The sequence below is a fragment of the Pleurodeles waltl genome, chromosome 11 (genome assembly GCF_031143425.1).
Source record: "Pleurodeles waltl isolate 20211129_DDA chromosome 11, aPleWal1.hap1.20221129, whole genome shotgun sequence".
Taxonomy (NCBI): domain Eukaryota; kingdom Metazoa; phylum Chordata; class Amphibia; order Caudata; family Salamandridae; genus Pleurodeles; species Pleurodeles waltl.
This window is the reverse complement of record NC_090450.1, coordinates 78,650,869-78,676,606: the sequence shown is the minus strand read 5'-3', so window position 1 is coordinate 78,676,606 and position 25,738 is coordinate 78,650,869. Positions and strand designations below refer to the sequence as shown.

The window sequence follows — 25,738 nt, the reverse complement described above, 5'->3', positions numbered from 1 at the left end:
GGGCACTTTTCACACTATTTGTAATGTTATGTCCATTTTTGGACAATGCTTTCCAGACGCTGGCCTTCGCGACCTTTGCATTGAAACGGACATGATAGCAGAAGGATCAGTATCATCGGTACTAGGTTATGTGTACATTTCTGCAGTTCGACTACACAAGTGCGTGTATGAAGCCATGTTGAGACTGGCTTAGTTGGAATTTATCCCCTGGGTGGAGAAGAATTACAAAGAGAACATTCAGGAAGTAGGTTACTCATCATTGAGGATGTTAATGACTTTGCAAGAGACCTATGCCAGCAGAGGCAACCTCTTGTAGAATGCTGCCTTTGCTGCAGTAAAACAGCTTTTGGATGTATTCCTGGAACATCTTTGTCATGACAATGGAGATCTCTCTGCATTTTAGATGTCATATGTGGATACTGCGGAAAATGTCTTGCTTGCTCTACTGCATGCTGCTTGACAAGGAAATTGATATTTACATCTTACCAACATATGCTCTATGATCCCATGGTGTTTGGCGTATGACAGGATTAACTATGTTAAATATCTTCCTGTATACTATGGCGAAATAACATTACTTGCAGTGAAACATCCAGAGATACACTACAACTTCATCAACTGATACTTTTCATTTCAACTGTCAGATGCTAATTTGTTTGAAAAATTCCTGTCGATCAAGCGACAGAGGATACAGTCAACAAAGACACGCAGACTCCGAGTGGTACGACAAGGTTCAACCTCAACGCGGGTACTGTGAAAAGATATATGATACCTGATCACAGAAGTACCTTTTTAGTCAGATAAGGAAAATGGTTCATCACAAAATATCAGATATTACTCAGGCAGACCTACATAAGGCACAAATTGAAAAAGACGAAGATACTGTTAAAAGAGCTGTTAGGCTGGTTCAAAGCTGGATAAACACATTTGTTGGGCCACATGATCTCATTAGTATTTCCACGAGAAAAAAGGCATCTCAAGACATAGGCCCTCATTACAACCCTGGCGGTCAAAGACCGCCAGGGCTGTTTTGGAGGAAGCACCGCCAACAGGCTAGCGCCACATTGGTCCCGGTGGTTTAAATCCCCCAGCAGCGCTGCCCAGGGGATTGCGAGTCGCCCTCCCGCCAGCTTTTTCATGGCGTTAAGAACCGCCATGAAAAGGCTGGCGGATAGGGGAGTCGTGGGGCCCCCTGCCCCGCCCCCCATGGAGCTTTTCACTGTCTGCTATGCAGACAGTGAAAAGCGCACAGCCGCAACACCGCCGGCTCCATTTGGAGCCGGCTCCTGTGTTGCGGCCGAGATTCCCGCTGGGCCGGCGGGGATCTCATTATGGCCGCGGCGGGAGTGTGGCTGCATTGGCGGTTGTAATGAGGGCCATAGTATCCGACATAATGAAGTTGGTGAATTAAGTGAACTGTGCTGTACAGACTTAAAACTTGAGAATGATCCACCTATTAAAAAGTTTTCTTGACACAATGAAAATAAACTAAAAACCTTGACTAACATGTCCAAGAAGAAGGAATTGATTAGAAATGGCAGGATAATCATCATGAAAGCAGACAAAGCACTATTTGGTTGAATAATTGTGACTACACAGAATTGCAACCTTCAAAAGGTGGATGTACTCTCTCATCCCTTAGGACCTTTACCATGGGCTTTAGCAACTCCAGAAGGTCTGTTGCGAAAGAGTCAAAGCTGTTTTAGCAACATACTTGCAGAAATACGTTACCCCCTACTGAGGAAATGTCTGGAAATTTAGCCACGCTGATTGATGGTATGGTTCTTGTTCAGAGAGTAAAAGGAGAGGAATCAAACTTTGGTGAGATGGCTATCTCTGTCTTGTCAATGGCTTTGCGGGAAGAAAATAGGAGTGAAAGAATCGATATTGTGTTTGATGCGTACAATGAGAGGTCTATTAATAACAGCGAAAAGACAATCAGAAGGAAAGAACTCGGGCACCAGTTACCGAGCATCGCACCTTCCCAAATACTCAGACAGTGGAGGAAATTCCTAAGCCACATAAGGAATAAAACATCTCTCATCTCGTTTCTTTTTAGTGTATGGAGGAAACCAGAGTATTTTGTAAAACTTGAGAATGAAAAACTGTTTGTGAACTGTGAAGATAAATGCTACAAAATCACATCTGAGGGGAGCCATGAAGTGCCTGATCTCAACAGTACACACAAAGAAGCAGATGGTCGTTTGTGGCTGCATGCTTCTAATGAGGATTATGAGGCAGTAATGATAAGCTCAGATGACACCAGAATGTTTATTATGTGTTTGGTATTCCATGACAGAATCATGGCTAAGTTGTTTCTGAAATGTGGTGCTAAACTAGGCATGCACATCCTTGACATTGGGAAAATAGTTTCAACTCTTGGTGAAAATGTTTGTCGAGCTATGGTAGGACTCCATATATTTACCAGATGTGACACAGTAAGCACATTTGCGGGAAAAGGAAAAGTATGTTGATTTAAAATCTATCTGCCAACAGACATAAACAGGACACATTTTCCCAGCTCAGAGATGAATGGGATCTCTCTGAAGAACTAATGGACAAATTGGAGCAATATTCATGCTTGCTGTATGCATCAAAATCATTGGTTCATCACGTTAATGACTTGAGATATCACCTATTCTGAGCAAAGAAGAGTGAGATAGGCAGTAATCAACTTCAAACTTGCTGGCACTGTGTGAAGAAACATGCTGAACATGCGAATTATCAAGCTGCTATAAGCAATAATTTTCAATAAATGATCCACAGACACCTAGTCCATTTGGGAGAGAGTCGAAGTTGGAAAAACATGAGGAAGCAGAGCAGATGATAGTGAACTGGATGGAGGGGTAGCAGGCACCTCAGGCTGTGTCAGATCTACTAGCTTGCAACTGAATTAGGATCTGCACTCTGCCAACATGTGTTTGCTGTCTAAATGACCTCAAATGCACTGACATGTGCAGACTTTCTGCCAGGCACAGAGAATGACGACGCCTATTCAGAAGATGATGATGACAAATGTGAATGATAAAATTGTTTTTATGTTCACTCATGACATACATTGCCTGTGTAAGATGTGACAACTATTATTATTTTACATTGTAAGTGAAAATTATGCATATGATCTATACCAATATGTGAGAGTACAATGAAGTTTTATTGTTATTATTTTGAGGAATATATTGTTATTATTACAATTAACAATCATAATGATTTTTACATTAAATTGAATTTAACCAATCTGGTGAAATTGCATGTATTTTTCCACATATCATGATGACGTTGTATGCTTTTTATCCAAAATATGAAAACCATTATTTTTTTGGCTATGGGTGCCAATCCAATAATATCAGACGAAAGGCAAAGAGTGATGATTTGCTACCACATATTTTCCATCTCTAGGCATACATACCTTGCAAAAAATCATGTTAGAACCCATCCCTCTCTGGCCTAAGTTTGGGGTCCTGGCTCATGGCCTACTAGGCATCCATTTCAATTGAGATTCCAAATCTTTAATTAATTATTCAACTTGCATTTTTTTCCAAACATGATCTTTGACATGTCAAACCTGGCAGAATTTATGTTAGGAAACCTGCAACATCCTGGGATTTGCACATCGAAATTGGGGAATCACTCAGTAATACAGCTTTAGTTACCATTGCGAGACACAGATCTTGAAAAATACACTAGTACTACAACTGGTAGATGCACCACCCAAAGGAATCAGCTTTTATCGACCCAATGCAGGGTAATTGTATCCTAATACTGGTGTGAAGGCAACAGATGTCTAACCATAAAGTTTGATATTTCATACGCTTGTGTGAACTTAACAATATTAAATATTATCTGGGAAATATACTGTTCTATGCCATACTCTACCATTCTGTCAATAAACTTGAATTCTCAAGAAGTGATACATTTGTGTTTTTTATTATTAATGGGTAGGTAAAGAGAGCTGAAGGGTGAGCAAAAGGCAAAAGTAATGTTTAACAAATGAAAAAGTTTCTGGAATCTTGTTATCAAATAATTATTCAAAACCTTAAAAAGGAATATTGAAAAGTGTATTTGCTAAATGTGTATCCCCTTTCTGCAATTTAGTAAATAATTACGAATGCAAGGCACTACCCTCAACTATCATGAAAAGAAGTTGATGCCACAGTCCCAATATAAAACCAACATTCATTTTAGGAATTGTAGCTTCACATTTTAAGTAAAGTGGCTTGCAATTAAATTAGCAAATACTGCAATTCTTGTTTGTTAATATGAGTGCTCTAATTGCAATTTCTGCTTTACTTTTGGAAATGAGTTATTGTTGAGCTCATGCTTGTACATCTGCAATATACTTTCATCAGTCATTAATTTTGCCTGATTATAATATCAGCTTCATATCAGATTTCTCCTGTTTAGTAGTAGACATAACATGAATCACAGCAATAACATGTAAGAATTGCCTGCTCAAGCTATTTCCTTTTCAATTTATTTTTATGCAGATGAGCTCTGTTGGCATCACAGAGAATGTAAAGGGAGACAATAAGAAGTTTGAGGTTTGGTGTAATGGTAGAGAAGAAGTCTACATCATACAGGTAATCTAATAATCACATTATACAAACATATACTTTTATTTTATTTCCGTTCAGTGCCACCACTGGATTCTGTCAATACCTTGATGTGTTCATTAATTGATGGTCATTAAAAGTTAATGTTAATGTGCTATATAGCTGCTGTTTGAAAAAGAAAACTAAGCATTTTGTTTTGCTTTACCTGCTTTCTTAAGCATCAAAATAAGTGACTGGATAATGTAATAGTATTATTTGCTTCAGACATACAGGATATGGCCAAGTAGGGTCTTTGTTATAAGCACATACAGAGAAATGACATAACAATAATGTCCATTAGAATTTCAGCTTCCTTCATTACACTACTTACTCAGTTGTGAATATACCCTTTTGACAGGCATCAAGCTTTCCTACTCAATTGTATTAACTTCTCCCATTCTAGTGAGCACCCACATCTCATGACCGCCAATCAGTTTCACTAAAGTAGGATTCGTGTAAGCACTGTGACAAGCAAAAGTAGGTCTCTGCATTATATTCAAGTAACTTAGGCCCTGATTCATATTTTGGTGGTTGAGAAGTCATTCCGCAGGGTGACAGAGTAAATTTCTCCTTCGCTCTGGTGGAGGTCACGACCTCCCAATTTATAACTGATCATCAACCTGGCAGTCATTTATAGAGCATTGTCAGGAACTGATGTCACATTGATTCCTGTCGGTGCAAATTGCTGTCTGGTTCAGGGCTGCGTCATCATGACACAGCCCTGCACCAAACAGTATTCTTTTTTTATTTTCAAAAAGAAAATCCTGAAATTAGATTTTCTTTTCGAAAATAAACAAGTAAATGCTCCACCTCGGCCATGGGAGCGATCACCCATGGAGAGGGAGCATTATGTGATTTTTACTGTCCCTAACTGCCAGGGTTTTCCTGGCGTTGACGGACTGTAAAAATGGCTATATGTCTGCCCATCCTGATTGGGTGGGCAGACATGTAGCCATTTATCTGATGACCCTTACTCTTTTGGACCATTGGAGAGGTTTGACTATGGCGGTGATGGAGTAGTCACTCTTGTAGCCAAATCAAAGGTCCACCCTCATTTAAACTGGGTGGGCGGATCTTTATATTAGCGGTATGTATTCTCAGTCACCATTGCATTGGAGTATGCATACTTCCAACATTTAAATTGGGACATAGGGGGTCATTCCGACTCCGGCGGTCAAGGACCGCCGGGGCCGGGGTCGGCGGGAGCACCGCCAACAGGCTGGCGGTGCCCCGCAGGGCATTCTGACCGCAGAGGTTTGGCTGTGGTCAGAAGAGGAAAACCGGCGGTCTCCCGCCGGTTTTCCGCTGCCCGACGGAATCCTCCATGTTCGCCCGCCAGGAACAGGATGGCGGTATGGGGTGTCGTGGGGCCCCCGTAAGAGGGCCCCACAAAGAATTTCAGTGTCTGCTGTGCAGACACTGAAATTCGCGACGGGTGCAACTGCACCCGTCGCACCTTCCCACTCCGCCGGCTCCATTCGGAGCCGGCTTCCTCGTGGGAAGGGGTTTCCCGCTGGGCTGGCGGGCGGCCTTCTGGCGGTCGCCCGCCAGCCCAGCGGGAAAACCAGAATGGCCTCCGCGGTCTTTCGACCGCGGAGCGGCCATTTGGCGGTTCCCGCCAGGCAGGCGGCTACCGCCGCCCGCCAGCCTCAGAATGAGGCCCATAGTTATTACCATTTTTTCTTGTCACTGTATTTAGTCAGTTGTGAGGTACCAAAGCAGTACTTGTTGGCTACAAATGTACAACAACAAAAATGACCCATTCACTGATGTTTCAGAAATGCCATACAGAGTTGGACCCGGACAGAGATAGATCAATAGTAGACCACTTTCATACTTGTTGAGCCTCATCAGTGAGGTGCAGCTTAATTTCCAATGCACAGTAGGACACAGAACCCAACCCTCGTCGTACCCATCCCGTTTAAGGTGTTAGACTGAGATAAGCAAAGGTTGTGAGTGGAATGCGTGAATTAATCTTAGCTACTTATATTTAGACATATTTGAATATTTTCTTAAGGTCGAGCGCATAAGCACTCTAGACTGCTGTAATCTCTCTGTGGGCTTTTAACCACGCCGGTGTCAGCCCCTCAGTTTCGTTGGTTTGTGGGCTTGCCTTTTAAAATGTACTTGATTTCATGTAAAAGACATACATACATCATGCCTTTCCGTTGTTTAGCCCTCCTCAACAGCACCGGTAAAGTACTGAAAACATACGAGGATGCTTGTTTTCCGCATGGCTTCTAAACTACTTTTTCTTTTTATTTCCTATGCAATGCAATCTCGCTGGGCAGTAGTCGAGCACTTTTCATGAAATCAACCCTGTTACATAGATCATTTCATAACTGCTGATAAGTTTACTGCAACCAAACTTCTGTTTCCTTTTGTGTGCTCCATCACGCTCTATTTTAGAGCCCTACAAGATGACTGGTTAACAACATTAAACAATTTCTGACTCAGTCTTATCCTAGAGCTCCTATCAACTTTATGTAGTTCCAGTATCTCTAAACCATGAACCTATTAGAGGGATGGTTGTTACAGATTCTGAGAGCTCAGGCTGGGGCTGTGGGGTTGTATGTATGATATTATGAGTTAAAAGGCGGTAACCAGAAAAACTGTACTGAAGTAACAAAAATGACTCATTAGTTATTGTATTCTTATGTTTTTCCTGATGAAACCACCTTAAGTCATCAGTCATTGTAGTTGTTTATATTTGCCTGCACTTACTACTTTAATGGACATATTTGTAAAATAACTCTGTTTTCCAAATCCCTAAAATAACAGGACTTTGTTGATTTGATCCTAGAATTCCTAGAATTGTGAACAGAGTAATTCTAAGTAGGATTGTTCATTGCAATTTTTTCATGTTTTTATATCTGATGTTTAGTTGTAAAATGTCAATAAAATCTAGGTCATGTTGTTAACATTGTGCTAAAATGTCATACTAAGGTAGACAACTTATGTCAGGAAGCAGTACGAAAATGAAACGTGGCAACTATTGTAAGCCTTAGTATGATCATGTGTATCATGAAGCTAGTAACAATTTACAAAAACAAAATATTGGTTTCTCATTAATAAACAAAGTCTTATATTTTTTCAAATGTGTTTCAGGCAACTTCTGTTGAATTAAAAAATCTGTGGGTGTCTGAAATCAGAAAAGTTCTAACAGGACAACTGGAAGCTTGTAGAGGTAGGCAAGAATGTCCTTTTGTTAGATCATGCCACGCCACTTACTGCGATGTCTGTAACTTGACAAACTCTTTGCTCTGAGGCTCTTAAGTGTGTTATGTAGAAAAGTGAATAAATCTTACTAAAACAGTTTTTTTTATTTTCTTTCCCTTGTTTGAATGCTTGACATTCTCAAATTATTGGAATAGGTCAGTTACACACGAGGGACGGAAATTAACTGCTTTGGGCATTTGAACACATCTCATTGTTAAAAAGTCCTCCTGGCCTGCACCATAGGTCGTGTATTGATATTCATAAACTTTTCAATTTTCCCTCCTGCTTGTGGTGGTTCACGGACACTTTTACAGCATCGAAACCATTGGTTTTCATATTTATCTAGGAAAATGTTCATTTTTTTTTACTTTCTCCTTCTCTTCATCCTGATCTAGCATTCTAATCTGATCCTCCAGTTCTTTAATATTCTGTCTCAATTTCTCAATATCTTTTTTGGCATATTTGATTAAAATCTCTATCATCCATTTAGAGCATTCCATGGTATTCACACACCATTCTTCAAGCATTTCAGGACTCGTATCTAAATACTACAAACTACATTACACAGGAAACCTACTGCAACCAACAGTATCCTTCATGGTACTAGTTTTCATCCCAGCTAATTGATTAAGAGTATTCCTTATGGGGAGTTTATTCGTATCAAAATAAATTGTTCAAATAAACAAGACATGAATGAGAAATTTGATGAGATTAGACAGAGATTCATGAATAGGGGATATAAGTTGAAATCAATAAAATATGGTGAGATGAAAGCAAGAAAAAAGACACGAGAACAGGTGCTGGTTAAAAATAGAAATGTATCAGAACAATCAAGTATGGAAATGAAATAGATTAAATTGATCCTAGGATATAGTAAAGAGAACCAACAAATGGTGAAAATATTGAACAAATATTGGCACCTGATTCAGAAAGATAGTGACATTGGACAAAGAGTGGGCAATCGCCCATCAATCACATATCGGAAAGTACCATTTTTGAAAGACATGTTAGTAAAGAGTCACTTAGAGACATCCAGAATTCCTAATTGGCTATCGGAGGGCAATAAAGGTTTCTTTTGCTGTAGAAAATGTAAAGCATGCAAAATTGGATGTAATAAAAAGGTTATAACAGACTTTAGAGGAAGAGAAATTATGATTAGAGATAGAATCACATATGAAACATCTTTTGTGGTGTATGTGTTGGAATGTCAATGTGGTCTTAGATACGTAGGGAGTATCATATGCCCCCTGAAGAAGCGTATTTTAGAACATATAAGGGCGGTGCAGAACGAGAACACCACATGTGCTATGACCAAACATTTGAAAACTCACTCAGAACTGGATTGGTTGTCCATGAAATATTATGGCATTTGCGACAATCCAGAAACATGAAAGGGGAGGTGATAGGGTGCAGAGATTGAGGCATCTGGAGTCCAGATATATTATTAGATTAAAGACCAAGATGCCATTTGGGATCAACTATGATGAAGAATTATATTGTCATCTGTGAGTATGGCAGTACAATAGTAAAAATAATAATGTAAAAAATAAAAATTTATGGAGTATATTAACTAAAGGAAGGGAACAGTTAATATTTAGAATAATTGGGGTATCAAACCCTCTGTAGGTATATGTATAAAATGTGTTTAAAAATGAGCTGAGATTCTGTAAGAGTGGTAATAAAACAATGAGGACTTTGTGATATTATAATAAGTTAAAATGATGGGTAGAATATACTTTGTTATGTTGATTTTAAGTAATTTTATTTGAAGGTATTTTGTTTTATTATTCTGCTCACACGGAGTTGTTTGCTGGTTTTCTGTACTATTTGCATACACTGGGGGTAGTGAGGTTATTGGGTTGGTGTTAATACAAGTACATATTATCAAGACTACATATCCCAGAATGCCACATAAGGGCATGGCTTAGAGGATCAGTGTAAATAGTGCACTTAATGGACTGTATAATTACAGTGATCAAGACCGTGAAGGTCGAAACGCGTTAGTGTCAGTTTTTTTTTCTCCATGTAATAAAAGAAGAATGGTGATATCCTGTGAGTGCCGCATCCTGGACATTATTGTCAAACTCGTATGAAGAATATATATATATATATATACTTTAAAAAACAAAGGTCACAGGGATGTTATAGTTATGTCCTGAATTTGCTCGTACAAAAGTCTAGAAATTCAGCAGAGTTAGAGAAATTTAAGTTAGAATTATTTCAAGTGCCCCAAGGTAACTCTAACTCGTGCCCTCGTCATGCACAATTTTCTCCTCAATCATTTTTATTGCAAATGTTGTAGTGATAATATCTATGATGCCATGTTAGGTGTCATCAATTATATGATATGTAGAGTAATTATCTGTGCATGGGGAAGGACCGGGTTATAGGTGCAAGTTATAGTTGCTTGAAATAACTCCAACTATAACTGCTGAATTTCTATGGTTATATACAAGTAAATTCACAACTAACTATAACGTCCCTGTAACCTTTGTTTTTTTCTGTGAATTGTTATGTTTTTTTAAATTCTATTGCCTAACTATACCGTCCCCATACCCTTCGTCTTTTTCACTCAATTTCTATGTTTTTTAATGTAAAATAATTTTATTTACTATACGTTAATCCAACCACAGCTGTGCACGGCCAAAGGCCATGAGTGGAAGGTGTTGATTGCAGGGCCTGCAGCCAAGCCCTTATAGCCACCCAATTCTATGTTGCACATGGCCCCGTATACATCGTAATCAGTATTCGTGAATCCGTCGCAACGTTACACGGGGTCCATGCTGAGCATTGCAACGCATTTGCGAATATCGTTATTCGTGACAAAAAACATGTTAAGCTCATAATTTGACCCTCAAAGACCCCTATATCACACCCCTTATGACACTTTTTGTTTTTATTTTCTGCCACAGGAACCATGTCCCGTAACATAAAATGGCAGCTGTAACTTTCTTGGCCAGCCAATCACACCATTCCTGGTGGCGCATGCATTTTTGGCTATGTCACGATCCCCTCAAATTCGACGCGACAGAACTGTGGCCCTAGATTTACAAATGTATTTTCCCTTCAGTATCTCAAAAATTACTGAACAGATTTACACCAAATAACCAAAAGCACAATTTGTGGAACAAAATCTAGCTTTGTGCAAAATTTGGTGTAATTCGGAGTAGCAGTTCAGGCTGTAGTCTTGTTCAAAACTCTTGTGGGAATAAACATGGGAAACACATGTTATTTGAACCCCCTTTTTTCTCTGCCCCAGCTTGATGGATCACTCCGAGACTTTCCAAGGGGAACAAGAATTACTGGCATACTTTTTTGGAAAACTTTGTGAAGATCTGTCAAACGACGCCAAAAATATAGGCAAGTCAAAAAATTTATTTTCCATGTAAACATGGTAAACATGGTCCCAACTATAATTACCTACATGCGACTGGCAGTTGGTTTTATATATATAGTAGGTAGTTATAACTAGGACCTAGTTTCCATAGGGAAAGCATTTTTTTGTTTTGCCTAATATGACAGTCAGTTCAGCTGCTGTATTGAAAGTTTTGGGGTGATCCATGAAGCGGGAGCTTAGAAAAGGGGGGGGGCAAAAATGCATTTTCCCAATGCAATTTCCCATTGGGATTTTGAACACAACTACGGCCTGAACCTCTGGTGGCAATTACACCAAATCTGGCAGAAAGGTACCTCTTGGTCCTGAAAGAATCCTTTTTATGATTTGGTGTAAATCTGTTCAGTTTGTTCAGTGGTTTTGGTGTTATTAAAGGAAAAAGTAATTTGTATATCTAGGGACACAAATCCTCTGCGGATCTGACTTTCTCCATGCTGATATCTGATTGGCTGCCAACACTTCAACTAGGAAGTGTTGGCAGCCTTTTTGGGACTCAGACTCAACCAAGTCCAAAAAAAGTGAAAAATACTGAAAAGGGGGCAGGGTAGGAATACCTTTACCCCTAGGCCTGGTGCTGAGGTCCCACCAGGACCCTGCCTGGGCCCAAAACACATTTTTAAAAACATGTTTGCAACAGAATTTGTGGAGAATCTGCAAATCTCAGCAAAACAAAAAAAAACAAAAAAAAACGTGGTCTCCAGTGCTTGTTTCTCTTTCAGCCCCCTGGTAGGCCAGCTCCCGGGGCATATTTAAATATATAAAGAGGGAGGGGGTGCATTTGCCCCCCCTACCTAGGCCAGTTTGTGGTCCGGGGACCACCACCTCCCAGACTTTATCAGTAAATTTATGAGAAGGGGAGGGGCCTCCGGAGGCCTTTAAAGGCCTTAGGGACCGCCACCTACCCGGGGCTTGGCCTGCTAATAGGAGGGAGCCCACACAGATCTCTCCTCCTGGTTTTAAGATTCCCCCGGGGGTTGCCACCTCCCAGGGGCACAATACTTTTAAAAAGGTGGAGAGGGGCCGCACCGCCCTCCACTTGGGCCATATTCAGCCATGTGGACTATCACCTCCTCAGGCCTGGCCCAATACAAAAATAAGTGGGGGGGGGTCACTTGGCTCACCTCCTGGAGCCATTATTGGCCCTGGTGCTGCCATTCCCTATGGCTGGCTCCCTATCACCAGAGGTATCCACTCCCAGGAGATGGCAGTTTCCTTTCACTTGGCGGGTTGTTTGATAGCTCTTGCCCAGCAAGAGCAAACATTAACTCTGCTTCCAAAGAGCGGGAGTAGGAAAACTGACAGCTCCAAATATAACTCCTTTCAGAATTTTACTGGTGAACAAGAGGTGTTAGCGAGGGGAGCAGAAAAACTTAGTCCCATTGAAGATGCCAAGGCATTAGTTACTGTGGAGACCCTGCAGCAAGTTTAGGGGCAGGACCCTTGCTTACACTGGTCCCTGGTTTTGCAGATTCTCTTACTGCATGGTAAACTCAGTGGTTTGAGCTCCCGAATATTTTATGCCCATGGATAAGGAGAACAAGCACTTCAAATGTATTGGAGGAAAGGTTTGAGGAGTGACAGTCTTAGGCTTTAAAGGGGCCAGTAACAGACCACTTTTGAGAAAGATATCTGGGAATTCAAGCAGATATTCACCTACAACAGGCTACTGCAAACAAGTAGCTTGTGAGCTACTAGTAGCTCTCCAACTAAATGTAAGTAGGTCTCCCCTGTGCAGCCAGCCTACTAATTTAAAGTTTTTGCATAGTTGAAATAATATATGTAAACCAAAACCCTAACTTAAAATGTGTGTTTTTTCAGAACTTATTAGCTCATGTTTGGAGAAAATATATTTCAAGCTGATATATCAGTGATAAATCATGAAGAGATGGGGAAACAGAATTATTATTCTTTGTGCTGAAGGCATTGCAGCTATGTCTATTATTTATTACTCACAAAGGCATGCCACATAAACATTTTTACATTACTACTGTTAACTGTGCCTGATGAGCGAAGCTGATCATTGATAGTAACTTTGCTAGTGGTGGCCACTAATGTAATCTTGTCTGATGTTGCCACTATCACAACACTAATAATATCAGTTGCTCTTGATGACTTTCAATGTCCTAAGTGGTCTAATTACATAAAAGGTTGTAAACCCATTATTCCAAAAAATGCAGACCCAAATTTGTTATGTGCTACATTAGAGCTTTCTGGATAGTTACCAAGCAATTGGTGGCTTGCTTCAAGTCTCAGACCTGGTTGTTTCAGAATGTGGCCATGGTTTCGCACTGTTAAGTTTATCTGAGCTCCAGTTAATATCCTTGAAGCATGCCACTTGAATGTAAATTATGTACCTTATGTTCCCTTGTTCAGTACTGTGTGACTCTCATTTAGAAGAGGAGCTGCTCAGAATGAAGAAACAGACTTAAACCTGAAGTATTTAGGCCTTTAGGTGTCTAGGAACAACTGTAATTTGGGAGTTACGCACAGACTTCATTAATCCTTAAAGACTGTGACTGATATACAGCAAAGGAAAGCAGTCCAACCCATTCTCCTGAGTTACACTTACTATTGTTAGGGGTGCTATAATCCCTTAAACCCGTCAAGTTGCTTCTCGGGTGAAAAATAAGGAATCGCCATCAAGAGCTCATAAAATCTTTGGACACACAAATATTGATACTTTATAGTGATCAGTATTTGTTATGTGCTATTCTTCTACAAGTCATACAAATATTAATCAGCTTAATAAATACCTCAGTGATTAAAATAATATTAATGAATAGAAAATACTCTACAAAGCTTGTTTAACACATTTTCCTAACCTGTTAATCTAAAAATCCCAGGTTGCATTGCTGCAGCATATCAATAATATCTGTGACCTTCATGCATCAACGCGTTTTTCAATAGTCTCAGAATGGGTAAAACCGTTTGATAGATCAGGCCCTCTATTATTTGCCGAGCCTTGTAAATCGACACTACCATCACAGTTTGCTACCTAAACAAGTAAGCAGGAAACCACTTAAAGCTTATTATCCCGCAGGTTTGAAAAATTTCAAGTGGACTCAATAAAGAACATCACTAAAGAGTCTTCAAGGATGATGTCCTTCAGTACATCTTCTTAGAAAGGAATTTTCCTCAAATCAACTTGTCTTCAAGCCCCAGGAAGGAACGAAGGCCTAGAGAGTAGACGGCTCAGCATGAGGATTCTGACTCTGAGCCATTTATTGACTGGCATATCTTGTCTCTTGCTTTTCCAGGCTCCTCTCTTTCATCATTACTTCTGCAGATCTGATCATGTTCCACAAACTGTAGAATAGAACTGCAAGGAAGTTTAACATTCAGACTATGGCTATGCATGTTTCTACATTTGTCATATTTGTAATAAAGACAACACGTTAAGCTTGACCGATTGTTCCTTAGTTCCTGGTCCTTTTTATGATTTGGTGTAAATCTGTTCAGTTTGTTCAGTGGTTTTGGTGTTATTAAAGGAAAAAGTAATTTGTATATCTAGGGACACAAATCCTCTGCGGATCTGACTTTCTCCATGCTGATATCTGATTGGCTGCCAACACTTCAACTAGGAAGTGTTGGCAGCCTTTTTGGGACTCAGACTCAACCAAGTCCAAAAAAAGTGAAAAATACTGAAAAGGGGGCAGGGTAGGAATACCTTTACCCCTAGGCCTGGTGCTGAGGTCCCACCAGGACCCTGCCTGGGCCCAAAACACATTTTTAAAAACATGTTTGCAACAGAATTTGTGGAGAATCTGCAAATCTCAGCAAAACAAAAAAAAACAAAAAAAAACGTGGTCTCCAGTGCTTGTTTCTCTTTCAGCCCCCTGGTAGGCCAGTTCCCGGGGCATATTTAAATATATAAAGAGGGAGGGGGTGCATTTGCCCCCCCTACCTAGGCCAGTTTGTGGTCCGGGGACCACCACCTCCCAGACTTTATCAGTAAATTTATGAGAAGGGGAGGGGCCTCCGGAGGCCTTTAAAGGCCTTAGGGACCGCCACCTACCCGGGGCTTGGCCTGCTAATAGGAGGGAGCCCACACAGATCTCTCCTCCTGGTTTTAAGATTCCCCCGGGGGTTGCCACCTCCCAGGGGCACAATACTTTTAAAAAGGTGGAGAGGGGCCGCACCGCCCTCCACTTGGGCCATATTCAGCCATGTGGACTATCACCTCCTCAGGCCTGGCCCAATACAAAAATAAGTGGGGGGGGGTCACTTGGCTCACCTCCTGGAGCCATTATTGGCCCTGGTGCTGCCATTCCCTATGGCTGGCTCCCTATCACCAGAGGTATCCACCCCCAGGAGATGGCAGTTTCCTTTCACTTGGCGGGTTGTTTGATAGCTCTTGCCCAGCAAGAGCAAACATTAACTCTGCTTCCAAAGAGCGGGAGTAGGAAAACTGACAGCTCCAAATATAACTCCTTTCAGAATTTTACTGGTGAACAAGAGGTGTTAGCGAGGGGAGCAGAAAAACTTAGTCCCATTGAAGATGCCAAGGCATTAGTTACTGTGGAGACCCTGCAGCAAGTTTAGGGGCAGGACCCTTGCTTACACTGGTCCCTGGTTTTGCAGATTCTCTTACTGCATGGTAAACTCAGTGGTTTGAGCTCCCGAATATTTTATGCCCATGGATAAGGAGAACAAGCACTTCAAATGTATTGGAGGAAAGGTTTGAGGAGTGACAGTCTTAGGCTTTAAAGGGGCCAGTAACAGACCACTTTTGAGAAAGATATCTGGGAATTCAAGCAGATATTCACCTACAACAGGCTACTGCAAACAAGTAGCTTGTGAGCTACTAGTAGCTCTCCAACTAAATGTAAGTAGGTCTCCCCTGTGCAGCCAGCCTACTAATTTAAAGTTTTTGCATAGTTGAAATAATATATGTAAACCAAAACCCTAACTTAAAATGTGTGTTTTTTCAGAACTTATTAGCTCATGTTTGGAGAAAATATATTTCAAGCTGATATATCAGTGATAAATCATGAAGAGATGGGGAAACAGAATTATTATTCTTTGTGCTGAAGGCATTGCAGCTATGTCTATTATTTATTACTCACAAAGGCATGCCACATAAACATTTTTACATTACTACTGTTAACTGTGCCTGATGAGCGAAGCTGATCATTGATAGTAACTTTGCTAGTGGTGGCCACTAATGTAATCTTGTCTGATGTTGCCACTATCACAACACTAATAATATCAGTTGCTCTTGATGACTTTCAATGTCCTAAGTGGTCTAATTACATAAAAGGTTGTAAACCCATTATTCCAAAAAATGCAGACCCAAATTTGTTATGTGCTACATTAGAGCTTTCTGGATAGTTACCAAGCAATTGGTGGCTTGCTTCAAGTCTCAGACCTGGTTGTTTCAGAATGTGGCCATGGTTTCGCACTGTTAAGTTTATCTGAGCTCCAGTTAATATCCTTGAAGCATGCCACTTGAATGTAAATTATGTACCTTATGTTCCCTTGTTCAGTACTGTGTGACTCTCATTTAGAAGAGGAGCTGCTCAGAATGAAGAAACAGACTTAAACCTGAAGTATTTAGGCCTTTAGGTGTCTAGGAACAACTGTAATTTGGGAGTTACGCACAGACTTCATTAATCCTTAAAGACTGTGACTGATATACAGCAAAGGAAAGCAGTCCAACCCATTCTCCTGAGTTACACTTACTATTGTTAGGGGTGCTATAATCCCTTAAACCCGTCAAGTTGCTTCTCGGGTGAAAAATAAGGAATCGCCATCAAGAGCTCATAAAATCTTTGGACACACAAATATTGATACTTTATAGTGATCAGTATTTGTTATGTGCTATTCTTCTACAAGTCATACAAATATTAATCAGCTTAATAAATACCTCAGTGATTAAAATAATATTAATGAATAGAAAATACTCTACAAAGCTTGTTTAACACATTTTCCTAACCTGTTAATCTAAAAATCCCAGGTTGCATTGCTGCAGCATATCAATAATATCTGTGACCTTCATGCATCAACGCGTTTTTCAATAGTCTCAGAATGGGTAAAACCGTTTGATAGATCAGGCCCTCTATTATTTGCCGAGCCTTGTAAATCGACACTACCATCACAGTTTGCTACCTAAACAAGTAAGCAGGAAACCACTTAAAGCTTATTATCCCGCAGGTTTGAAAAATTTCAAGTGGACTCAATAAAGAACATCACTAAAGAGTCTTCAAGGATGATGTCCTTCAGTACATCTTCATAGAAAGGAATTTTCCTCAAATCAACTTGTCTTCAAGCCCCAGGAAGGAACGAAGGCCTAGAGAGTAGACGGCTCAGCATGAGGATTCTGACTCTGAGCCATTTATTGACTGGCATATCTTGTCTCTTGCTTTTCCAGGCTCCTCTCTTTCATCATTACTTCTGCAGATCTGATCATGTTCCACAAACTGTAGAATAGAACTGCAAGGAAGTTTAACATTCAGACTATGGCTATGCATGTTTCTACATTTGTCATATTTGTAATAAAGACAACACGTTAGGCTTGACCGATTGTTCCTTAGTTCCTGGTCTTAAAATCTGAGGGCAGTGCTGTCTTGAATAGGTTTTCTATATCACCTTTAAAAGGTGTTTAGAAAGTTTGGACCTCGGTATCGGATCCAGGGTTTCTAAGAGAGAAACCCCAACAGGTTCTCTTGTTATTGTGGCTTCAGAGAAAATTACAAGGCTTCTGGTTCAGTTCTAACCCACTGGAAAAGGAAAGAAGGTCACTGAATGCTTTGGTTAGAAGATCTTACAAACGCCATTCAGCATCATTACGGTTGCAAGTTCTCATGGCCTTATTATATTCCAGGATAGAAACCAGTTTCTGGAGTTTTGAACTCAGGGAAAAAAAGGAGGATTTATAGAATAGGATTTAGAATGGGGATGATCACTTCTTGGAAACTGATTGGAGTGGCTCATGACACAGCTTTGCCCTTGTGACACTGGATACTTGCCTTGGTGCTTTTGTCCAGCACAATTTCTGGTTGTACATTATATGCCTAAAAGCACTTGCACCACAGATAATGTAAGAATTACCCTTTAGTTCTTTTCAGATCTTGTGCTAATGAGGAGATCAAGAGGACGCAATTATAGACCTAAAAGTTAGTGGGTTTCTCTGCTGCCTCCTCTTCGCTTGCCTTACTTTTCTTTCTTCCTTACCTACTTTTTCTCTTGTCCCTTTGTTCCTCAATCTTCTACTCCATACATCTCTCAGTCTTTGATTAATGGTTGAATTGGTTGTACCCCCTTGTTGAATGTCCATGTATTACGATTGGCGGCGGTACCCCTCTTTTGCACCCCCTAATGGCTATGCATGGCACCATTTCCCTTGGAATTTGTGACCTCAATAATATAATTATAGCACAAAAAAATTAGTGGGTTTGAAAGGTGAAGGGGTTTCCCACAAGCATAGTTTATGAGTTTTTTGCAGGAGCAAACAACATACCTACATGCCATTCTGGAGAATGTAGACTAGGAAATAGCATAAGCAACAGCAGTAATGTTTTTCTTGACAAACGTCTACAATAGCGGACTCAACCTCCTGCAATCTTTATTCTGTACAAGTAGACTCTTGCAAAGCAGTTACTCCATCATTCTGACTCCACCATACCATGCCTGGGTAGAATGAAGTATTTCCCAAAACCGCTCATCCACTTTGAACATACTCATGTTTTTAAGTTGGCCAGCTCACAATCAACCGACGAGCAGAAATCTGGCAACGCTAGACCGGATGGTTCAATAAACAAAACCTCTGCTGGAGAAGATGGCATCTTGGGACACGCTTGACTCGGAAGGGGGACTACGAGTCCCAGACTGCTTTTGGGCCCAGGAGGCTGCCATTTCCTGCTCCAGCTGCCCCCACTCACCTTGCCAGCAAGCGCTATAGAGCGCCAGGGGGACAACGCAGTGCAGGATGCGCTTGACTCAGAAGGGGGACTACGAGCCCAAGTCTGCTTTTGGCCCCAGGAGGCGGCCATTTCCTGCTCCAGCTGCGCCCACTCATCTTGCCAGCAAGCCCTATAAAGTGCCCGGGGGACACCACGGCGCGGGACGTGCTTGACTTGGAAGGAGGACTACGAGTCCCAGACTGCTTTTGGCCCCTGGAGGTACCCATTTCCTGCTCCAGCTGCCCCCACTCACCTTGCCAGCAAGCGCTATAAAGCGCCAAGGGGACACCACAGCGCGGGATGCGCTTGACTCGGAAGGGGGACTATGAGTCCCAGACTGCTTTTGGCTCAGGAGGCAGCCATTTCGTGCTCCAGCTTCCCCCACTCACCTTGCCAGCAAGGGATATAAAGTGCCGGGGGACACCGCAGCGCAGGACGCGCCCGGGGGTAGCCTGGGCCAAGGATAGGCCCGTCCACGACCGTCAGAGCCAGGAGGAGGCTGGGCTGGGCCCTGTCTCTTGGTCTGGTCGTAGTGGATACTGTAAGCCTTCTTTTGCTGTATTCTTCCTCTGGGCTCTATTGCACTCAAGTTAAAATGGGCAAAAGAAAGGTGACTGCTATGACCTCCTCTAAAGATACTAACTCTACAGCTTCCATAGTATCATACCTCACCACGGCATGTCTGCATTAAATACTGAAATCGAATCGGTTGAAGAAAGATTGGGGGTATTTAGGAAACACCTGCTTCCTCGCCCCCTCCTATGTCCAGGACAAGTAACACCGTAACTATCCGAGGAGAGGAGGGCAGGACCCTCCTGTGGAGGCTAGTAAACACAAAAAGGGTCGCAAGATGACAAGCATCGAAAAGGGATGTGTCCTGCAGGACAAACTAAACATCTCCTCAGGTAGAGAAGACGACCTGTCCATTAAAGATAAATACATCACTGTATGTGTGGAAGATACTGCCTCTCCCCTTATAAAACAGACGTACACCCCTGGGAATTCGAGCATGTTCAAGCCAAAAGCCTCCAAACCTAATGTGACTAAGTGGGACAATTCCCTGGTCTGTAAGCCATCTGTAGCTGGGAAAAAACAGAGGGTGGAGCCTGTGGGTTCCCAAGATCCTGAGGCCAACTGTGGGGACAAAACCTACATGGCATCCATGTTAGAGAAAGCCCTTAAACCTGTAGTAAACTTGTTGCATAGTGTAGGCACCTCATTAAAACTCTTACTAGTATCTACATACAGCCCTTACCCTGAACACAGAGCCGGACACAGTGGTCTGTCCCCCAGGCCCAGCAGCAGAATATTGAGCTGTGGCACATCATAAGGGCCATCATCTTAGTTCAGGAGGACTGAACCATCTGACAAACACCACTATGGAGCGGCCCGCCAACAGCAGTAGAATCCCAGCTAATTCCTTAACTGTACCTTTAAGGAATAATGGGAGAGGACAGGCCCCTGGGAGTACGGGGCTGAGGGGGTTTAAAGCACATAACTCACACAAGGGAAAGAACCTACAAATTCTGCAACTTCCACCTCAATGCACCCCTTATGTAATTATGTTAAAAAATGTCCCACCCCTGTCACTCAACACTAACGAGCAGCAGGACCAACTAAAAAATAAAGTAGTCCATTGGCTAAGTAAAACACTGGGGGGAGGGGGAATAGTGAGTGTCTTTGGAGTGGTATTACTGGAGTAAGGACGGTACTCTGGCTGGGTAACAGTAAGGTAATCACAAGGTGATTGTGTGGTAGTAAAATTTAGAAATCCACAGCATGTAGAATGGATATTGAACAAGTGTGAAACTATGCAGGAGAGCAATGTCAACATCCAGGCTGTACCGGTGGGCTACTTTTTTCAGACACTCAAGGGTGACGGCAGCAACCCTGGCAATGTTTCTAAATGTTCTGTCCCCACTCAGAACCAATATAGTTCTCTGGGCCATTATCTAGATAAAGTTGACTCAGAGAGAGTGCCAGGCCTTTGACCTCGACCCATTGGCTTACCCTGACACAAATGATGAATGCAGAGACAGCCAATCATAACTGCAGTCACCCTCAAAATAGTGCTACTAGTGAGGGTGTGAGTGAAAACAAACTCAGAAAAGAAAACTCCCCTGACCAGAACTTAGAAGTCAAGAGTTTTGATATACAGGGACAGAATTTTATTTTGCTGCATGTGGGGACTGAAAGGCCTTCCACACAGCACTGGCAGACACTTTTTTGGAACATAGCAGGTATCGGGGAGAAATACCACAATAATGATTGGCTTGTCTTGATACAAAACAAGTAGGTGGTTTGCCTCGACAAAACAAGGGCCAATAGAGCTATTCATATTAATGGCTTTCAGTCAGTCACGACCCTGGCTACGCGAAAACCTGTCAGGCGCAGCAGTGGGGGGCTGATGACACTGATTAACATCACCTCTGACGCCAAGGTAACCAAATGTAGAACTGACTCCCCTTACTATCAACTAGTGCTCCTGTCTATTAAGGGTAGCCCGTTAACGCTCTTGGTTAATGTTTACCATAATAATTTGGTGAGATCTAACGTTGAGATTTTACACGCCCTAGAGAAGGCCTTTGAGGAAATGTTTTTTTGTTTGGATAAGGATTTTATAATCCTATGGGGTGGGAATTTCAATGTCTCCCTTTGTTCCACAGGGGACGATAGGATCTGTGGATTAAACGATGAAGATGATTGTAACTATTTCCACTTTGCCCACAATCCCTGTGGGGACAGGTTAAATAATCTTATGAGGACTTGTGATTTAGTGTTGGCAAGTGGCAATTTACTGACCTTTAATCCCCCTGATATCACTTTTATTGGGAGGGGGCAGGTCTGTAATTACATAACATAACATAACATAACATGATGTCAAGGTCCTGGCGGGACAAACTGGGTGCTTTTAAGGTTGTGCCGAGTGGCCTCAGTAAATCCACTTGCCCTGTCATTCCATAATGGTCTCAACAAGAGAAGTTTGCAGAAAATGGGAGGCACTGTGGAATACCATAGGAATAAAGGTGTGTTATGTAAATGTCAAAAAGTGGAGAAAGAAACTCTCTTAAGGAGGGTTGTAGGAAAAAACCTGGACACCTTTGAAACCTGCCTAAACACTGAGTTACCCCTGTCCCAGGTCCTGGGAGCTTTCACAAACATCTGTATGGCAGTTAGGGCACATCTAACTCTCCCTACCCAATCTCCCAAAACCAAACTTGTAAAGTGGTTCAATAAATCAACCACTTGCACCCATTCAAAACTTATACAGGCATTAAAATCCACTTCGAGAAACAAATCAGAGGTCATGAGGTGCAGGGCTCCGTACAAGAAGGCAGTCTCAGCTAGGAAGAAAGTGATTAGAGAAAAGGCATGGGAAAAATTGACCATTGCCTCAGCTATTAATGACGGGGCACAATTCTAGAAAGTTGTCAATGCCCCTTTTTTCAGTTCTGATACAAACAAAGGTGTTGAGGGATACATCCCAGAGCAGAGATAGGCCAGTCATTTTACCAAGCTGTAAGAACGTTGTCCGGATGATTACGAAATGACTGATGTAAATGCCCCTGCCGTGCTTGGCATTGAGGAACTGGATATTCACCTGAACGATGTCATACGAGCTATTCGTGGCTTGTTGCCAGATAAGGCCCCAGGCCCAGATGGTGTTCCAGCTGATCTCTTTAAGTATAATATTGATCTTTGAGCAAAAAGTTTGGTAAACATTTTCAGAGCTGCGTCAACCTCTGTCCTCCCACCATCATGGTCTAGTGCCATTATTGTTCTGATTTTTAATAGGGGAAACCGGAGCGACCCTGCATGTTATCGTCCAATCTCTCTGATTGACGCCACCACAAGGATTTTTGGAAGAATCCTCCTGGACCATTTGGAAGCCTGAGCTTTTGACAACAACATCTCTAAGTCTCAGTTTGGCTTCAGGAAGGCGTGGGAACAGTTGACCAATGTCTGAACCTCCACCTGATCAGAGAAAAGTATGTGGGCGCAAAGCAAGGGTGTCTTTATTTGGCATTCATGGATCTAACAGCAGCCTTTGACAATGTGGACAGAAGCAAATTATGGGCGATGTTAACCTATAAAGGTGCTAATCCAAAGATAGTGTCCCTTTTGGCCCAACTTTACAATGATGTGGAAGCTAAGGTCAGATTTAGGTAAGAGGGGCAATGTACCAGCCCCTTTAAGGCTAGGAAAGGGATAAGACAGGGTTGTATTCTCGCACCCTTCCTTTTTAAATTTTATATAAATGGCCTAGAGGAAGCTTTGATTGACGAAAAGGCAGATCCCCCTAAGATTGCCGACAGACCACAATTGGTATTAATGTATGCCGACTATTATGTTCTGATGGCACAAACTGGGAGGGGCCTCCAAGAACTTTTAAACAGATTTGTGGATTTCATGACGACCTTGGGATTGTCCACAAATAAAACAAAATCATATACTATGATTTGTGGCCACCCAAGAACTAGAGCCCCACAATTTTATATTGAAGGTATCCAACTGAGCAGTGTGAATACCTTCACTTATTTGGGGATTCCCTTTGCTAATGGTTCTAAACGGAAGCACCTTATAGAAATCAGGAACACACAATACAATCAAGCATTGGCAGCTTTACACAAATTAATTATCAAATTAGGGTGCACACCACTAAAGCCCATAACCACTATCTATAAGGCAAGGCCTACTTCAATAGTCAGATATGGAGCTGGGGTATGGGGCTATACAGGCGCACCATCCCAGCAAATGAGTGAAAACAGATTTCTGAGAAGTTTACTCTCTCTCTCTCAGAGTGTTACTGCTATAATTCCACATGCGGAACTAGGTATCCCTTTTCTGGAGGACTTGATTAAGTTAGCCCCTTTAGCCCTCTGGTTGTCTGTCTGGATTAGGCTGGAAGCAGCTTTCACTCAGACACTGCTTATGGACTGCATGAGGCTGGATGGAGTACAGAGGTGTCCCTGGGATACGTATGTTAAAGAGTCCCTGAGTAGGCTTAATAGATCAGACTTATTTTTTAACCCTGGGGTTACAGTCAAGCAGGACATCCCAGTAGTAAAAAAGTGAATTCCAAGAGAAATTGGCTACTGATAGAAAGAGGCATGGTCTGGGAAAAGGCTCGGTGGTAGCTTATCTTCTGTTAGGTACCACATCTAAAATGTAACCCTATCTTTTAACTGTCCCGTGCACCTTAGATTTTTCCTGATAAGGTTTCGACTGGGCCTGTCCCATTTTTCAGTGGCTTATCCCCCTAAGGTGTACTGCAATAGGGACCTAATACATAGCCAATGTGATATGCATTCGGAACAATCACAAATACACGTGTTTTTATTTTGTAAGCTGTATAACGAGCATAGGAAGGTTTTTTTAATGCCACTTCTGAAATCATTAAATATCAGGAGGTGTAAGGAAGCTATTTTTCATCTGTAGTTACTTCACACTGATATGATTTGTATGGTTATCTATTGCTTTATTGTTGCAGCAATAAAAGAAAGGAAAAATCTTGATTCTAATTGTTAAGCACTTTTGCTATAAATTGCACAGCTCTGTAAAAAATATCTTAGATGACCTAACAACTATCTGATTAGGTATGCAAAATGTTAAGAGGTTCCAATTATTGAACTGATCTTTTAATACAAATATATTATACTGCTATTGATGTTTTATCTTTTTAACTTATTAATTAACTTTGTACATATGCTCTTTTGTGGATATCTACAAAAGATCCGAATAAAGATTTTTTGACTGGCAATCTTGTTATGTATGAGATATCAGTATCAGAGGAGCTTGCTCTCTCTCTACTTCCTGATTAAATAAAAAGGAACAAACAAGAGTTTTTCAATATCCTTGCTCTTGAAAACAAATGAGTAGTCAAAAAAACCAGCAGAACAAATCAGGATGCAATTATCCCTCTTCTTCGGCAGAGGCTTTGCATATGTTCAAGAAGCCTGGTTTCATTCTCTTTTAAAGTCGTGAAGTCATTACCTGAGAAAAGTACAGCCTTTTGGTTGAGAGGCCCAGAGCCTTCTTCAAGTGTTTGACAGTATTTCAGTCTTTCTTTTGCTGAACAGGGGTGCTCATTTACCACCATTAAGACAGTTTGGCACATCAAGCTGTTTGCTGGTCTAAAGCTAATTTATGATGTATCGATGAAGACAGACCTTAATGAACTGGGTCTTCACTGCAGTATAAAGGTGTCAGTCAGACTAATATTGTCTCTTTTGTGCTCCATTATTTTGCATTTCTGTCTTCCATGGGATGCAAGACTGGACACAAGACCTCAGCAGATTGTCTGGATGATTAGTGGTGACAGACGTTGGGTAACTGTGGTGGTAATTTACTGATACCTTCTAAAGCTTTGTAGTTTCACCAGTGTTGGTGCTGGAGAAAGAATCTGCTCTCTGTAGTTCGTTTTTTGTCCTCCAGGGCCTTCTCAAACTTTACAACAGATGCATTGCTGGATGGCTAACTTTCACAAATTGTCAGGCTCACTACCCCAGGTCTGTGATCGTAATAGGCAGAAACAAATGGCAACATGTTGGTATTGAGGTTGGTTAATATTGTTCCTAAGGTATTCATTAAACAAATCACTTCACGCGATAGGTGAAGATTCCTTGGACCAC

General features: G+C 41.5%; 1 protein-coding gene across 3 annotated transcripts in view; it reads left to right on the top strand.

Moving 5' to 3' along the window:
* MCF2L2 (MCF.2 cell line derived transforming sequence-like 2) overlaps nucleotides 1–25,738 on the top strand; it is a 1,607,631-nt gene that overhangs the window by 1,409,863 nt on the left and 172,030 nt on the right. For all 3 annotated transcript variants that reach the window (XM_069213109.1, XM_069213110.1, XM_069213111.1), the window contains exons 23-24: nucleotides 4,488–4,580; nucleotides 7,701–7,779. In XM_069213109.1, the coding sequence (XP_069069210.1) occupies nucleotides 4,488–4,580; nucleotides 7,701–7,779 (172 nt within the window). The remainder of the gene's footprint in view (nucleotides 1–4,487; nucleotides 4,581–7,700; nucleotides 7,780–25,738) is intronic.